This window comes from Colletotrichum fioriniae, assembly GCF_027942845.1.
Source record: "Colletotrichum fioriniae strain IMI 355084 chromosome Unknown scaffold_15, whole genome shotgun sequence".
Classification (NCBI taxonomy): Eukaryota; Fungi; Ascomycota; class Sordariomycetes; order Glomerellales; family Glomerellaceae; genus Colletotrichum; species Colletotrichum fioriniae.
Genome location: NW_027076851.1, coordinates 457,098 through 475,017, shown reverse-complemented (window position 1 = coordinate 475,017; position 17,920 = coordinate 457,098). Strand labels below are relative to the sequence as shown.

Here is a 17,920-nt window from a genome sequence, read left to right as displayed (position 1 = left end):
ATGTGTTCTTCAGCAGACTCCCCGATGACCTAAAAGACATGGACTTTCGATGCATTTACCCCAAACTAGGATTGTTTCTTAGAGTAGAAAGGCAGAGTGGAATGCTGGAGGGAACCCATCTAACATTGCACCCTTGCAGAAGAATATCGTGTCTTCGACGCCTGTCAGCCCATGGCGCGATACCTTCGGCGGTCCTTCGGTGACAGATCGTAAAAGGTCTCAGCCGCAGGGCTGAAAATAATTGAATCTTGACGGTACGGAAACTTTGCCACTTAATTCTGAGTCTCCTAGGCCGAGTCATGGGGCTGGAGGCCATAACTATACAGGGCTGAGACCATGGCTTCGGTCATGCATGAGAGTGGGATGCGAGGAACGTGAGAACCTCAAGTAAGCAGAGAATTGCGTTCTGCTTCTAGATTTCCAAGACATCTCCATTCTGACACTCAGCCACTCGGGCCAAACCCATGGTCTATGACACGTAAAGTGAGGGCCCTAAGTAGCGGGATGCCGGATTTAATTGCCAAGAAGCGTCTTCGCTGGATTTATAGTGGCTGGAGTTCTGAATTTTCGCAGACAACGCCCTTAGCATTCCTGCGGTAACTGTGGCACCAGGGGATAACACGTTCGAAGAGAACATGTGTACATCAAGGTACTTCTTGCCGAAGAGACATGGATGCAGGACTTCTATGAGATGATACCCCCAGCTGCCATACCTTCCAGAGTCAATAGCATCGGCTGAGACTGGTCTCTAACCCCCATATTCCTCTTATCCGAGGCTCAGTCACATACATGTCTGCTATAGTTCCATGTTGTCGAAGCAGATTGGCTGCTTCTAGATCTTTGATGTCAGCTACAGTATTCACGCGTGTGCTATCCCGCCCAGGGCCGAGGATTAACACTGTCTCTGTCTGCTTCCTGATGGGTAACCCAATACATATTGATTCATTCAAGCCTAATTATCCCTTCGTTTTTATGATGCAAATCCTTCAGGGATAGCTCCGAAGCCACTCGTCAAACCCCGTCGGGTTGAGATTAGACCAAGTTATCCTCGTGCAAAACTAAGCGGTAACTACACGTGCTTAGTATGATACGTATTTGAAATAGGGTGTGACAAATGATGAGAGACCCAAATATTCAAGGAGGCGAGCGAAGAACACGGCATTCCGCGGTATTCGGAACCCTGAGGGCTTATGCCATACCGCGACTTCGCCTCGATGCCTCACGGTTTTAGGTGCAGAAAGGCGAAGTACAACGCGGTCAAATCTGTCTGATTTACAGAAAACTCCGGTTAGAGGACGACTGCTTGAACTAAGAGTTTCTGACTCGTTGGAATTGCATCCACCATCAGACATCGAGGCACGTGGTTCGCATCGTCTCCTCACGACTATTAGGCCTAGTATTACCCAGTGCCAGTACCTCGGGTCCCGGGCCGGGAGCATCCATTACGCCTCCTCGACCCCGTGGGGTCCAAACATAGAATCATACGTCCTTCAACGTTCTTTCCTAATAACGATCTCCTTCGTATCTCAATACAGCCTTGCCCACCCGCCACAGCCCACCGGACTCCCACTTTGGTCGGGGTCAGGCTGCTTTTCGGGAAGTTAGTGAGACATGCTCCTTACGGACCGTCTGACTACCTCAGACCCCAGCAGTAGATTCGGTCCTTTTTCTTATATCGTCATGTGGCTGGGCGTACTGTTCCCCAGGCTCTGCCGTAAGACCCTTTATACGTGCTGCTAATTTCCATTGGCTTACTGCCAGACTCTCGATGGTTTCTCGGCCCCAGAAATGACGATTTCACCATGCTTGTGTCTGAGATGTAAAATACCGCGACCAGGAAATTCCGAACGTGAACGCTCGCCCCTTCATTCACGAAATTGTGTCGAGAGGTCGAATTTCAAGACTCCAACAATTTTAAACTGATGTGGCTGGATTGCTACGAGCGACGATGATGCCAAGACAGTTTCAGCATCTACATCTCCAGCAATAGGTCTTCCCATCCATTTTGCAAATTATCCAAGACATACAGTAGCTTAGTTTCCAAGCATACTGTCTCACGAGAGGAGCGTTTGCTCTCTACCTAGAGTACAAGCAGATAAGGCACGCCGTCAGTGTGGAGGCAGCTTAGCATGCCGTGTCCCGGCTAAATATTTTCGGAGGTCGAAAACCTTCACTGTGAATTTGGTTTCAACACCCTAAAGACGGCCACCGATAGGACGGTGGGTCAATTGAATGCCTGGCTAAATTGTACTTCTCAAGAAAAAGGTTTTGACATCCCCAAGGGGGGTCTATCACTTGAGCTTAACTCAACATGCAGTAAAAGAAGGGTTTGTATATATAATCAGTGGTTTTGACCTATCCGGGTTCGATCTACATCAGCTCATAATCCTTCAGACGTTCAATCCTGCAGCAACTCTATACCTACAAGTTCCTCTACCTGTGGAAGCCTCCATAATGTCTCCGGCATATGCGGTCGAACTCCATAATGATCACAATCAGCCAGGAGATCATATCGCAGTATGGGCTTTTCCTAAGTTGTGTCTTGATGGCCTAGCTGGCGATAAGCAAGATTCTCTGGGAGTTAAGGTGGACGTTTGGCTTGTCGCTTTTCAAGGGAATCGCAGACTTACTATCAAGATGAAGAACGATTTCGATCAGACTTGTTTGTTGCACTTGGAAGATTGTCAGTGGTTTGACATTTACTAAAAACGGATTCTGTCCAACAGATGGCGTGGAGTTCTCATCTCCTTCCTCTCCGAAGCTAGATGTTTTACATCTCCAGACCGCGCATTTTCCCGGAGGTAAAAACCAAGGCAGCCACCCGATTGCTGGATCTATGGTCAATATTTACGAACTTTTACTAAACTGAACCTACGAACAGACCTGGTCGACGGCTCATCTATGATGGACCAATCGTCCACGATGGCCCATGCTGGGTCTTATGGAATCGACAGTGGCGGAATTGGCGGAAGCTACCACTCGTCTCTTACTCCGCAATTCCTCATCGGCATCTTCAACCATGTAATCGATGAGGAGTTGAATCTCGAGAACATTGCGAGAGAAACCAGAGCCTGCAAGATTGACTTTGGATTCTATGCATCGGCCAGCGATTCTACGGCTAGCATCTATGTCGACGTTGATGGGAAACCTACAGCGACGTACAACACCACCCAGGTTGACATTGCAGGATGGCATGCTGCCCAAAAACGACGGCCACAAAGTCATACAATGGCCGAAGTAAACACTGCAGCTGAGAGTTCACACGGGCTGCAATCTCTGATGTGAGTGCTTATTGATCTCTATTGACAAGAACAGTAGTTCGCTAACCGCAAGTATTAGTGACAAGCTACCTGGAATCGCAAAGTCTATCGACTGGGATGCTCCGGCGGACAACGGAAGAGCCACGGTAGCTGAATGGGTTGGCTCTGTGAAGTGGCCATTTCCCGCCACATCCCCTAACACCGTCGCCGGTATTGCCGGTATTGCCAGTCATTTGATTGCCCGAGGCTACTCCGTGAGCTACGAAGCTTGCGGGAACGCTATTTGCGACGGCTGTGGCACAATCATCATGTTCTCTTTTGGCTTGATTGGCAAAAGAGGCTCCGATGGATTGGATGCCTCCAAAGACTGGGCGAGCGCCGTTGGAACACTTGACCAGGAGCGTGCGTCTAGTCTGGTGAATATGGGCTTGCTTCGACGAAACTCTGGAGGCATTGAGTCTTGCGTGTCAATGAGACGGTTGTCTTTGGGAGAGTTTAGAGACGCCCTGAATGCTGATGTTGATGCTAGCACAAGGATTAGTAGCAGATCTACTGTGCTTTAAGTTACAGTATTGTTGAAGAGTGGGCCGCTTGGAAATAGTCAGTAATAAACGGCCAATCAGTCTTTGGAGTTTTTGACAACTGGATCGTTTGGCATCGTTTCGACATTTGCTTAGCCTTCGACATTTTGCATGCATCTGCCTCCCCGATCCTCACATACTGCCTACGCAGTAGATAGATAAACCGCTCCTGCCGGTGTGTCTCCCAATCAGTTTCTATTACCGATGCAGCCCACTTCTATGCTAAGCTGGGTAAGTGCCGAGCCTGGGCTGACCAAGGGTGCCCTGGCCAAGAAATTACCCTAAACGGCCATACCTCAACTTAAGGTTCAAACTCATCATGAATCATCCTATATCGACAGCAGCGAATCCACTAATAATTGAGATTCTCACCAGTACTTTGTCTGAGGTATCGAGGGAACTGTTGAGTTTGATACCGGCGCAGATATTGAACTACAAAAGAGCTTTACAGCGATGCTTCAAGAAGTAGCAAGACAATTGATAAGACAGTTCATCTTCCACTCTTTGCGCACAACATCTCGGCCTACCATGAAGGCCTTTCGTTTCCTCGGCCCCGACAAAGGCCTTGTCCTCCAGGACGTTCCCATTCCGTCCCCGAGCCCCGCACAGGCCCTCATCCGCGTCAAAGCCGCCGGGTTGTGCCACTCCGACACCCACGTCCTCCACGGCGGCGGCGCAGCGTGGATGTGCGCGCTGCCCGTAACGTTAGGCCACGAGGTCTCTGGCATCGTTACGGAGCTAGGCGACTCTTCAAATACATCATTCAAAGTCGGTGATCGGGTAGCTGTCGCCTGTGTGGGCCACCCGATCCAAGAGAGAAACTTTCAGGAAGCTCTGGGTGTAGGCTGCGACGGCGGATACGCTGAATATGCTCTCGCTCCCGTTAAGAATCTCATCAAGATTCCGGAGCAGGTTGGGTTTGCCGAGGCTGCTGTGGCTACCGATTCCGTTGCCACTGCCTACCACGCCGTCGTCGCCGAGGGCCGGGTGTCCAAGTCGCACACGGTTGCTGTCATTGGTCTAGGCGGTTTGGGGCTGAACGGACTGGCGATTGCCGCACACCGCGGTGCTAGAGTGTTTGGCGTCGATATCAACACAGACAAGTTTGAACAGGCCAATGAATTCGGCGCCGTCAACTGTGCCAGAGATTTGAGAATATTCTCAGAGGAGACGTTCGATGTAATCTTGGACTTTGCAGGAGCTCAGAAGACGGTTGAGGCTGCGATATCCTCGGTGAGACCTGGCGGATGCGTGGTGTTAGTGGGGCTTGCGGCCCAGAGCGTGCAAATCACGACCACAGCGATTGTCACGCAGAATGTCTCGCTCAAAGGCTCGACGAGCGCTAGCATTCAGGAGTTTAGAGAAGTGTTGGACTTGATCGCATCAGGATCCATAAAACCATCCACGAAGGAGATTCTATTCGAGGATATCGAGAAGGGACTTGAGTTATTGGGTAATGGAAATGTCAACGGACGTCTGTACACTGTTCCTTAAAGCGACAACAAGTTCGAAGGGACAAGCATCCTGATAGTAGCGAATGGAGGTACAAAACTTGTATGATTTAGAGAAAGTTCATATAAAAGCCACTACCGGTCAATATCACACCCTCGCCCTCTTATGCCTTAATCGGCTCTCGGTTCGGCATCGCAGCGCACAATAAAGCTTTACGTTGCAGAAGCGCAGATCTACAGGCATTACGGGCGCCGTCAATTCCAGGTACTCATGTGATGCCGCCTCCGGTTCCGGAGGGTCATTTCGGGGAATCGGAGTGGGCCCGAGGATGGCGGATTAGATAACCGGGAGTATTTGAGTCATGAAGACCGAAGCAATGCGGAGCGATCTGTCAATATCTCAGTCCCTGGGTACAGATCACGGGTAAGGCAGCAGCGCACTCCGCGCAGTAGATTCAAGTCATCGCCCTGGCACATCAAGGGCAAAAACCGACGATGGCATCGTGCGATGCCAGGGGCAATGCGGCGTTCTGTCCGTCGCGACTTGGTCTGTTGGTGTAACCTGGGTTGGCTCCTCACTCGACGTCACTTGATCATGCCACAAAAAGCAATGATAATCCGATTTCCAGCCGCTCACTGCGCTCAGTCCCTCTCATGGCGGATCAACCGTTGGGCGAAAAACATGCAAGTCTCCACCCCCAATGTAAGCTTTCTGCAGGCTTCGGCGACAAACCGGCCAACGCCCCGAGCTTTCTTTGCAGTCGTTCGCTATGTTGCCTGCCGGAAATCGGTTTAGAGGGCGCCGGACGGGTACGGAGCCGCCCTTGGAGGGTATTATGGTGCAAAGGCGCTGGTAGGATGTTGGAATGATGTCACCTACCGGGTTTTATTGTTCCCGTAGAGTCGATGGGATACGTGCGGTTCAAAACGTGGGGTGTGGGGAGAGGAAACTTGGAGGATGGATAGGTGGGGGGTAAAGACGATGCAATGGACCCTCGGGACTAAGAATCTAGATTTAAATCTTACATAAGTACTACCTCTATGACCTCGCCGAAACTCAACGTCCTTTTCGGGCTTTTCCTGCTGATCTCTTCTCCAGACGTTACAGCAGCGTGCTTGTGCAGCTTTTAGAGAAGAAAAAGGGCAGTAGACCAAAATGTCAAGTCCAACAGGCATCCTTGCGAAGTATAGTGCCGCCAATAGGCTCTACAAGAGCTCGCTGCTCAATGCAGTCTGTTTCGTAGCCTCTTTGAGCGTGTTCTTCTTCGGCTATGACCAAGGTGGGTGAAAATCCTTATTACCAATTGACAGAAGCAAGTTTGATAACGTGTGCTATAGGTTTAATGGGCGGCGTGAACACAGCACGAAATTATGCGGAATTGATGGGCTTTGGTCACTGGGACGAGCAGCAAAAAATTGTCGTTGTTGATAAGCCATTGTTGCAAGGGGGCATCGTAAGTAATATCTTATCTGGTAAACTGCTTCGAATCCCCCCTGATCTCACAACGTCTTAGGTAGCAGTTTACTACCTCCCCGGAACGCTCGTGGGATGCTTAATTGGAGGCTGGTTCGGAGATAGATATGGCCGCCTCAAGACCATTGCCGTTGCATGCATCTGGTCCATCTGCACCGCGGCTCTTCAAACCGCTGCCCAGAATGCGGATTGGATGTTTTGTGGTACGTGGGCACAGCCACCAACATGAACCCTTCATTGTGATGCTAGGAAGCTGACCTCAACATGAATCAAAGCGCGAGTCTTGAACGGCATTGGTACCGGCATGTTGAATGCCATCACTCCAGTGTGGGCAACAGAAGTAGCTTCTCACACATCTAGAGGCAAGTTCGTTGCCATAGAATTCACTCTCAACATCTTTGGCGTTGTTGTTGCCTATTGGCTACAATTGTAAGTTTGCTACACCAAGTCAATGATGTTGGTACCTAACCCGGTGATAGCGGCACGTCAAAGTACAAGGACCCCAATTCGTCCTTCATTTGGAGATTCCCCATCGCCTTCCAAATCATACCTCTCATCGCCTTGTTCATCATGATCTGGTTCATGCCAGAGTCCCCACGGTGGCTCGTAAAAGTAGGCCGAGAAGAGGAAGCCAGGTTCATCCTGGGCAGACTGCGTGGAAACGAGGGTGAGGACGCAAAGGCTGCAGAGGCAGAGCTGCAGGAAATCATCAGCATCAGAAATCTGGAGCACGACACCGCCAAGCAGCAGAGTTACTTTGCCATGTTCTTCGGGATAGGCTCAGGGAAACTGCACACCGGCCGCCGTGTTCAACTTGTCATCTGGCTTCAGATCCTGCAGGAGTGGGTAGGCATTGCTGGAATCACGATCTACGGTCCCACGATCTTTTCGATTGCTGGAATCAGTTCGGAGCAGCGCCTTTGGGTCAGTGGTGTGAATAACATCACCTACATGGTAAGCAGAAGAATTTTCCCTCTTCGCATGTTGTGGATGGGAGGAAGCTGATTTCGTCTAGTTTGCGACCTTGATTTGCGTGTTTACCATAGACCGCATCGGTCGACGGTGGACACTGTATTGGGGTGCCGTTGCGCAAGGGATATGCATGTTCTGTGCGGGAGGCTTGGCAAGAGCAACTCTCAATGCTAGTCCCGGCAACCGTTCTGGGCTAGGCGGCGCCGCTACCTTCTTCGTCTTCCTATATACCGCAGTCTTCGGTGCGACTTGGTTGACGGTCCCTTGGCTATATCCCGCGGAGATCTTCCCTCTCCAAGTGCGTGCCAAGGGCAATGCTTGGGGAGTCGTTGGATGGTCGATAGGAAATGGATGGACGGTGAGTGCATGGCAGGGACCCCTCCTTGTCATCTTGACTCAAATGCTAAGACCATCGACAGGTGCTTCTTCTCCCTACAATCTTCGAGAAGCTCAATGAAAAGACATTATACCTTTTTGGTGCTGTCAACTTCGTATCCTTAGTTGTTGTCTGGGCACTTTACCCCGAGTCGAACCAAAGGACTTTGGAGGAGATGGATCTTGTCTTTGCCAGCGACAGCATCTGGGCGTGGGAGGCCGAGAAGGAGTTTGCTAAACTCAAGGCCGAGAATCCTTCTCTTGTTCACTCGGCACACATGGGTCATGGTGTTGTCGACCCCGAAACGGGTGTGACTCCCAAGCAAGGTGGACAATACTCATAAAGAGTAGGCGGCGTTGCTTGAATATGTGCTCATTCTCAGATCTCAATTCGAGGAGGACGAGCGTTGTTGCAGCCCTGCTCTGTGGAAGAGCTTTGACATTGATCCCCGAGTATTTCAGATATCTAGGCTCATATCACCACCAGCGGCAGACTGTTTACTATGAAACGAGATATCTCATATCAATCTCAGATTATAGAACTTGAGACCCGCTTGATAGCAATGACAGGTTATGATCATTTTACTTAAAATATCTTTTTCTCGGCTCCAGGCTCTAACCAGCGCACCTGGTCAGAAATGCCTTCCTGTTCACAGACCGCCCTCAGCTGGTCCCCATTTTCCGAAAAGTTTGCCCATGATTCGTAATGCATCGGTACCAGAACATCCGCTCCAATATCGCGGAACAGCTTTGCAGCCTGTTTGCCGTCCATGGTGACTAGCAGAGGTGGATTTGATGTCGCAACCTCTACCGCGCCAACGTTGAGAATCGCAACGGAGACGTGGTACTGCTCCAATACTTTGGGGATCTCCTCGAGGTAGATTGTGTCACCAGAGATGTAAATGATGTTGGGCAAGCCGTTTGTTTCCCCACACGTTGCTGTCCTCAGCACAAATCCAGTCACTTCACCTCCGGGAAGATGCTGACACGGTACTCCAGTGACCTCAAAGTCTTGCCCTCCCAGACGGAGCGCCGTAGTTTCCCATGGCTTGAGGGCCTGGACACCGGGACGGGGCGCAAGTTTCCGGGCTCCATCTTGTGTCGTGAGAAACCTGCGGCCGTCAAGGAGACGCCGGCCGAATTCGTCCAAGTTATCGGGGTGATCTTTGTGACTTAGAAGCACGGTGTTAATAATAGGGAGGTCTTCGAGTTGTAGGGCTGGGCCTTTGGTGTTTTTGAGCACGGTTAGGCCTATATCCTACTTAGTGCCCGCCGGGGAGAAGACGGGGTCTGTGAGGAAGTTGATGCCATCTATGTGCAATATGGCTGAGGCTGTGGTTATGTGAGTGATTGAAAAAGAGGTTTTAAAGGTTGAAGTCATCTTTGCGGTGATTATTGTGGTTTCTGATTGAGGCGGCTTGATCAATGTCCGATAACAGGTACTACCCTTTTTGCGAAGGAAGTAGACGAGAAGATGCCAAGAAATGAGAGGTTGCACAATGTTATATCCTCCATTGATGTAAATTGGGTATTGATAAGCTTGAATCATTGTTGCCGGATACATTTGCCTCAAAGGAGTTTCTGGCTCTGTTATAGCCTATCTGTAGCCTATTCTGTAATATCCGTCTGACAGCCTGACAAATGCCCGCTCCGGTCAGCCCGATCAGAACTCATGACATCGAAGCGGGCAACAAACCAGAACACTTTTTCACTGGATTTAAAGAAAGCAGAAAATGATTTCAGTCTATGAAAGGGAAACTGAGACAGAAATGCGATCGATCCATGGGGTAAATCAACCAAATTGCTTGACTCTGGCACCTGATGGCCCTTCATGGACAACTTACCATCCTGCTCAGCCACAATCAACCAGTCTCTGTGGCTCAGTCGGTAGAGCGTTGGTCTCATATTACATACATATGACGCTAGATCATCTAGGGATATCCAAAGGTCGCAAGTTCGAGCCTTGCCAGGGACATTTGTTTTGCTCCGGGATCGTTTTACACGGTGCCTTGAACTAACTAGACTTTTGTTTTTGGCCTGTAATGATATTGTTGTGCCTTTGAGTTTTGGGAGAGCTAGCGCCACGTGATGCCTTGACCTGGAGCATCCCTGGCGAGTGACGCGAACACGTGCCAATCGGGACATTTTCGGATCATGCCTTTTTCTGATGGCCATCGAACCGCAGGGGCTCCCAGAGGAGCCTGATGAGGTAAGGCGGGTGAGTCCCGGATGCCTACCGCCCCCGCCTGCGACCTTTCCCCTTCCAATGTCACGGTGCGACTGCGACTTGCGACTGCCAAACCCCTCCATCCCTCCACATTTCCTACGCCTCCGACACACCTTCGCCTACAAGCAGATCGGTCCATCGTCATTGCCTGGCACGCCTGGTCTTCCCTAGGTCATTTACGGCTGGCGGTCACAAGGGTCTCGAAAGCGCATATTAAGCCAAGCCTTTGCTGCGACCAATTTGGGCAGTTTGCCAGTGGCCATCTGATGGACCGACCTGTCACAGCTCGCCCTAAACCATGTCACGGACACCTCCCACACAGACGATGCAGCCAGCGCCTCTAGCTCTGACATAATGCATCGGTTCGCCCTGCCCCCCTCTCGCCGATGCCGACGGCTTATGGCTGGCATAGGCTGTACCTTAGGTAGCTGAAAGCTCATATTCCCAGCAATTCTTCGTCCAGCTGAGACATACGCCTATTACCCCGTACTGCCTACGTCCATTCATCTGCTCTAGGTCGTCTACCTAAGGTGCCGCACCTCCCACCATCTTCCACCGTTTCCCGTCAACTAGGAACAGCTACCTTCGAGACACATCTGCCTTTCAGCCTTGAATCATCAGCCTACCAACCACTTCGTCGCCAAGGAACCAGGAGTATCCTTTTCGAGTCACATTGCTTACCTCGCCGACCAAGTGACCGTTGATTCATTGTCAAGAGGCGAAGGTTGCACACAGAGAGACATCCCTATAAAGACTTGTAGGCAGCGCCAAACATCGAAACCATGGCGGCCAAAGACGACGGCAAGAGCCCCGCGGCATTCGCAGACGAGATGCAGAAGCAAACCCGCAAAGAACGTCGCTTCGACGAGATCGAAGCACAGCTTCCCAACCCAACAGTACCGACCCTGCAGGCAGCCTTCGCGAGCGCCAGCGGCATCCTATCGCATCTAGGCAGCTACAATCCCTGGGGTAGGCCCGTGACTGACGACGACATCGTCTGGCTCCTGGATAACACAGCATACAAGCCCTCTCGTCTGGGTAGCTGGCAGGCCGAGTTCGTCGCCGCGATTTTCGAGAAGGAGCCGAAATGCAAGGTGGTCGATATCGTGCAGGGCGTCGCCGAGAAGCTTGGGCTCTCGGACGATGCAGAGGAGCGCAAAACTATTGAGGAGCGGATCATGCCGTTCCTGTGGGACGTGCAGCCGGCGCGGCACCTCCGCGTCGTGCATCAGAAGAAAGAGCTTAAGCTGGGTCCCTCGGGGTCGAATGGCATTACCACGGATACACTCAAGATCCACGAGCAGCCCACCGGATCGACGGTCACGTCGAGCGCAGCAGTCCCGCGTGGCGCGACGGGCTTGTTGGAGATGAAGACTTTCTTCGCTGCTCCAGAGGGATGGGCAATTATTTCAGGTACGTCAAGGGAGAAATCATGACTATGTCACGACGATTCACTAACCACGGCACCACACAGACATCGACGACACCATCAAGTTGACGCAGACGAGCGACCCCATCGGCATTCTACGCGAGACGTTCGTCAACGAACCGAGACCAATTGAAGGCATGCCGGAGCTGTACCGGAATATCTCAGCCCTCCTGCCGCAGGAGTCGCCGTGGTTCTACCTCTCGGCTTCCCCATACAACCTGTATCCGTTCTTGAGGGAGTTCCGCGACAAGTACTACCCGCCTGGGTCCATTATTCTCCGCGACTCAAGCTGGAAGACGGTTGCAGGCCTGCTGTCTGCGCTGACGATGGCCACAGAGCAGTACAAGGTGGAGCGCATGAAGAAGGTGCACGACTGGCTTCCGAAGAGGAAGTTCATCCTCATTGGTGACTCCACGCAGTCCGACCCCGAGGCTTATGGCGACATGTGAGTACTTCTATCCCCTTCCTCGAGGCTTTTCTTGAATGGGAACTAAACAGCAATCGCAGTTACCGCGAATTCAAGGGTTGGATCAAGCTGATCCTGATCCGCAAGGTCACTGATATCGCAGCCATTGGTATCTCCGCAAAGAATGAGCCGGAACGTTTCGAGAAAGCTTTCAAGAACATCCCTCGCGACGACTGGTTCGTCTTTGAGAACCCCGTCGACTGCAACAAGATTGTTCGCGATACCATTGCCCAAGGCTGAGGAAATGAGGCGGCAAGCTTTTCTGGAACATGGGACAAATTGAATCGTTTGAAACAGAACAACACGGGAGAAGACACGGGACAGTACGGGTTGGAGTTTCTGGCGTAGGGAAACATTGTCTTTTACGCATTGTTTGAACACGACCGTCACGACTTGGAGTTTGAGAAGATATGTAGCAATCCTAATGCAACATTTTTAACATAATTGACCCTCCTGTCCTATAGGCGTCGCTGTCTCTTGCTTGGCAGCGCCTATTTCGATCCAAATCAACTTCTTCTATCTCCTCCAACCTGACTTCCCCTGCACCCAATCCAGCCCGTCGTTGGCCAAGCATGTTCCAAAACCACAGGCCACCTGTGCCTTGCTTATCTAATTGACAGACAGGTGGATTAGAAAGTGCAGTGCCCACCTACCTGTGCTTTGAAGAAGTCGGCCCTCTGAGAGACTTATCGCCTATTGGGAAGGGACGAGTGTCTCTAGGAGTCAGTCTGGTTTCGCGGGTACTTTCCCTACCTTATTTAGAGCGCTTGCCTAGTCGATGTTATCAATTAGCCCGGGTTACGATACGTATCTGGCCCGAAGTCGGATCTCATCTAAGAAAGAGCCTTGTTATATTAGGCATCCTGTCCTGTTAGATATCCTGGCCACCCTCTTCAGTTCCTGCCTCCTAATGCGGGTGAGATGGTCTGAATGTCTTGCATCTGGGTGGTCCTGCAGGAAACCAAATCTGCCACATTCCCGCACACTGCAGGCGGTTCCTATAGACGATCAACCACTTACTCGAATTGATTGGGGTGAAGTCCAGTCTTCAGCTATAGTTTGCCAATATTTTGTGACTCTATATAAGGCAGTACACATAAACCTGACGGCCTGAGGGGAGACACTGGCTGAAGATGATGGCAAGGCAAGTTGGGGGGAGTTTTGGACCTGCCTTACCTTCCATTGTTGCGGATGTGGATTTTCTTCCAAAGGAAGGCAGAAGTCCGCTCTTCCCTCAAGACAGGATCTACCCCTTGCCGTCAGCCCGTAGGCAGTCTCGGAAGGGAGGAAGTAGCAAATGGCATTCCCTGCCATAGACAGCCACTAGTCTCGGAAAGAACTCTCTCCTCTCCATTGACACGACTAACTGTTTACACTGCCCAGCACCCCTCCACAACTTCACTTCTCCCTGACCACATTCAACACCACGAGCAACGAATACACCGACTTTGCTTGTTTGGGCCAGCAACACTACTTCATTCGTTGTAGAGAAATATCAGAAGAATATCATCAATCCGAGAGCCTCGTATTATCCGACAAACTCCACATCCGTTCGCTGCTTTAGTCTGTGCCGATTCATTCTTCCCACTCGGGTTCGAAGACACCATCACTTTTCGTCATGTCTATCCACAGTAACTCACCCCCTCCTGCATACGAACTCCAGGATATGCAGCCGGCAAACCCGGGCATACCTGTAGCCTTGGGCGCACCTGCAGTCCCAGACGCGCCTGAAGCACCGGGCCCAATCGCGCCAGCTTGGGAGCCGAGCGTCAAGAGATACAAAGCGCTTACCTAGGTCCTCGGCGGTCTCTGGTTTCTTATGTCTATTGTGCTTTTTTCATGCGATGCCGCTGTGATCTTTTACAGCTACGCCAAGGGCAACCACAACAGTACAGAGTTCTTCTTCTATGGATCAGTCGGCGCTGTTTTCGATGGATTCCTCGCCGCAAACACGATGTATAATTTGCTTCGACAGCGCAACGGAACTTTCAAGCACACCCTCTCGTGCTTGTCCTGGATATATTTCTTCGCGACCAGTGCCATAAACCTGGCGATCCTCCTGGTTTGCCTCGGTAGCTTCAGGTCTCACGCTCTCCGACATGACTGTTGGGTGATAGCCTCTCATTGCAATACATTGGCGGCCTCCTTCATCTCCATTTTGCCCCTTTATCGGACTCTTTTGAAGAGTGCACCCGGTCGTTGCGAGTGCATGGATGGTGTACCGGCTCCTGATAATGTGGTATGATTGCGGTTAGGCGGATCTGGACGATTAGACGCGCAAAGCTGGGCCCTGACAAGACAACGGCGTAAGTGCGATCTCCACGAGCACATTTTCAACACCACCATCATGATTTCGTGAGGGCTGACGCATTTGGAACCAGACCATGACAATCTTGCAATGCTTTGTGGTCTGGTTCGAGCGGAAGTCGAGGCAGAAGAATAACGAGATATGGCAGCCGACGGCTCACAGGGCAATGAATGAGAGTAGCCTATACAAACAGCGAAAGCATGAGTTATAATTTGCGTGGGAACGATATGTAAGATAGCGTTCAGACACTTGAATAGCAGTACAAACAACCTAGTCAAATCGCTAAACTGATACTAGTGATGTGTCTTGCACACAGTTCTGTTGCATTTACAGACTGAATGTACAAAAAGAACTTGGAGTTTAACGACCCTTTACGCCTCTTGGAAACATGCTGTATAACCCATCGTCTGATAAATATAGTAATATTACCAAAGCTTAAATACAAGGCTTGTTCAGAATACCACTGGGCTTGACGCAGAAGAGGGTGCACTCCCCGACCTCGATCTGATGCTGCTCGGGCCCGACCCACTGCTGGCAGTCGTACCACTCGGACCAGTCCTTCTTGCTGGTCCAGGCACCCGGGCCGGCACCTTTGCGGACGCAGTTGCGGCCGTCGACGTTGATGATTTGGTTCAGGATGACGTTTTGGCGGTGGTTGTTGTATTGGTCTTTTGTGCAGGTGTTTCCTGCGAAGGAGGAGCAGCAGATGCTGATTGCCTGGGAGGTTCCTGCGGCGGCAAGGAGGAGGAGGGGGGTTAGGGAGGGAAGCATTTTGGCGGTTGTTGTGGGGTGGATGTGTAGGATGTTGTCACCTGGTGAGGAGGAAGGTCTCTGATAGGGCTAGGAGTATCGTGTAAGAAAGATTCGAATTGTTCTTGGCTAATAGCGAAGGACTTTATATCCACAGGTCTTTGAGTTCAGGAGCCTGACACATAGTCGCTGGTGGCACCCGGACGGCCGTGTAAGCTTTTCTAGAAGGACTCGTGGAACCGTGTAGGTTCAAGTGTCTAATCTAGTACGCATTTTTGAGATTCCGTGTAATCTCGGGTCTCGGTCGTGTAGTTTGCGGCATCTCGGCGAAGGGGCAGAGAAATGATCTAGACGTGGACTAAAAGACTAATTGATTGAATACGAGGGAGCGCAGGCCAGGAACTGGTAGGAGTTGCTGCGAGGAAAGCTTAACTGAGAGAATTGGAAAGCCTATGAGAAGTCTGTGCTTCCCTATTACTTGAAGCAAGTCTTTCATCTTGAGGTTGCTTGGAAAGTATTGTAGCTACTGGGTAAAGCGGACAAGATGCTCAAAAGCGCTTTGATGGGTGAGCGGGGAGTAATTGATGATCTGCGACCTTCAAGCAGTCTCAGTGCAGGGCAAGGAGACTAGCAACAAGTTCATGCAAAAGCTAAGTTTTCTAATTGATGTGACCTTGACTCTTCAAAAGCTATGGCTGATGAGGTCGTCATTGGTAGAAATCTGGTTGGCCGACGAGTTTATCGCCCATTCGTCATACTCAAGCATGAGAAGACGCCACAGGTCTATTGCTTCCCGGGTCTCTGTGCATCATCCTTGCAATTGTAGCTGCGCTCTCGGAATTGCTCATCAACAGAAGAGAACATAGGCGCAAGAGAACCGCAAAGCCGTCTGGTCTCGAAAGGGACATGGGGTCAGTCCGATCAACGTGTGCTCTCATTCCGATTACCCCTTTGGGACGTCTTCAGAAAGTGGAGAATGACACTACTGCATCTCGGCCGCTTGGGGGCATGCCGATCTCCGGAGCAGGAGTCGCAGCGAACGCTCCTGCGGGGGAAGTGCGATTAGGTGCCCCGATCCTTGTCCGGGGGCCTTGGAGCCCAACATTGAGAAACAACCTCCCCGCACTTCGGCCTGGACGAGCTTCTAATCCTGGCAACACCAGAGCGATATATCCGAGATGAGGGAGCGTCTTGATGCTTGACAGCATTCATGGCTCGAAAGAAACGTGAATATGTTCCCAAAGTCAAGGGTATGTTTGCCGTCCCTTTCGAGCCAGATTCTAGCGTTAAGAGGAGGCAGACTGGTTGATGACTTCCGTTGTGGTTAGGATGTTACGAGTGCTCCCAACGTCGAATCGATTGCGATGGCACGCGTCCGAGTTGCGCAAAGTGCAGAAACCGCGGCATCGTTTGCAGCGGCTTTGTTTTGAAGTATAAGTTCTTGGATGGCTTTTCATCACGGCAAAAGTCCATTTCTGGTGGTCGAAGTGCGTTGTTGAAGGACGCCCTTGCTCAGACAGCGCCACATGGTTCCGCGAGGGTCATACCAAAAGTACTCGAGCCGTTTCGGGACTCACAAACTTGGGACGACGTGTATTGGAACAGCTCGGCTCGTACTTACGGCGATAGTGGCCAGTGGCCTATTGAAGATGATACTTCAGTGACAAAACCAGGTTGCGACGTCAATAGCCCTGGCAGTAAGTGTCATGCCAACGACAAAGCGGAATCATCATCGGGTATCATCGACGATTTTTGCATCATATCGCAAACTTCCGGGCCAGATGCCGACGGTGTCTCCGCAAGGCCACTATCGCCATTGAATCTCAGCGTGCTGGAGCCGTGGAAAGAGTTCCTACTCACTCATTGTAAGTTCAAGGTTCACTGTCGCTATCATTAACCACCCATTTTCGATCAAACTCTATGAGTCTTGGCTGATAGTGTGATTCAGTTTCAGAAGCCATCGCCCCCGAGATGGTTGTAGTGGATGACATCAATAACGGATGGCGACGTTTGATCCTACCAATAGCATGGTCAAACACAATGGTAATGGACGCCGTTCTTGCCGTGTCGGCATTCCATCTTTCGGGCAGGGTGATCCTACAGCCCGTAATCAATCCGGACAGGCTCTATGCCTTAGCAATCAGTCAGCTGTTGAACCGCAAGGACCTGGCTGATCGAAGTGATGAGCCCAAACAGCTCGTCGTTCTGGCCATTGTTGTGCTTCTGGTTTCTGTCATGGTCAATGGTATGCCGGACTTTCCTATTGTCTTCCAAATGCTGGAGTCCGCCGTAACGGCTATTGGAGGTGATGCGGCCCTCACAGATGGAGGAGAGATGGGCAATTTTCTTTTGAGGCAGATTCGCAAGTAAGTTATCGCCTTCGTATTCATGTTCTGTTGGCTGGACTCTCTTGCTCATAGTTGCCAGGATGCGAGTCTACGCTGCACCTCTAGTCAGTCAGGATGCCGGAAAGAACGCAATTTTGTACCATTCCCGAGAGAGTTTCGACTGTCTCTACTACTACCACAGCTTGTATCCCGATCATTGTCCAACGTTTGACCTTATCGCCGATATCCGCCAGCAGGCCTTCAACATGTACCTCTGTCGAGTGTTGACAAACAACAACG

General features: G+C 51.0%; 4 protein-coding genes and 1 non-coding gene across 5 annotated transcripts; 4 read left to right on the top strand and 1 right to left on the bottom strand.

Moving 5' to 3' along the window:
• Window positions 1–2,922: 2,922 nt before the first annotated feature.
• Window positions 2,923–5,335, top strand: N0V96_010670 (uncharacterized protein; the record flags this gene model as incomplete). The annotated part of the gene is made up of 3 exons (XM_053189281.2): window positions 2,923–3,281; window positions 3,340–3,676; window positions 4,331–5,335. 3 exons carry the CDS (start codon window positions 2,923–2,925, stop codon window positions 5,333–5,335), a joined length of 1,701 nt encoding a protein of 566 aa, XP_053053269.2.
• A 1,113-nt stretch (window positions 5,336–6,448) lies between these two features.
• Window positions 6,449–8,457, top strand: N0V96_010669 (uncharacterized protein; the record flags this gene model as incomplete). Its single annotated transcript, XM_065759019.1, has 6 exons — window positions 6,449–6,572; window positions 6,631–6,746; window positions 6,807–6,969; window positions 7,042–7,195; window positions 7,246–7,720; window positions 8,158–8,457. The coding sequence occupies 6 exons, from the start codon at window positions 6,449–6,451 to the stop codon at window positions 8,455–8,457; spliced, it is 1,332 nt and encodes a 443-aa protein (XP_065612329.1).
• A 1,525-nt stretch (window positions 8,458–9,982) lies between these two features.
• N0V96_010668 lies at window positions 9,983–10,088 on the top strand. Its single transcript has one exon. It is a non-coding gene; the product is annotated as a tRNA-Met (tRNA).
• Window positions 10,089–11,122: 1,034 nt separating this feature from the next.
• On the top strand, window positions 11,123–12,475 carry N0V96_010667 (uncharacterized protein; the record flags this gene model as incomplete). Its single annotated transcript, XM_053189283.1, has 3 exons — window positions 11,123–11,753; window positions 11,815–12,214; window positions 12,277–12,475. The coding sequence occupies 3 exons, from the start codon at window positions 11,123–11,125 to the stop codon at window positions 12,473–12,475; spliced, it is 1,230 nt and encodes a 409-aa protein (XP_053053271.1).
• Window positions 12,476–14,978: 2,503 nt separating this feature from the next.
• Window positions 14,979–15,314, bottom strand: N0V96_010666 (uncharacterized protein; the record flags this gene model as incomplete). The annotated part of the gene is made up of 1 exon (XM_053189284.2): window positions 14,979–15,314. One exon carries the CDS (start codon window positions 15,312–15,314, stop codon window positions 14,979–14,981), a length of 336 nt encoding a protein of 111 aa, XP_053053272.2.
• Window positions 15,315–17,920: the final 2,606 nt, after the last annotated feature.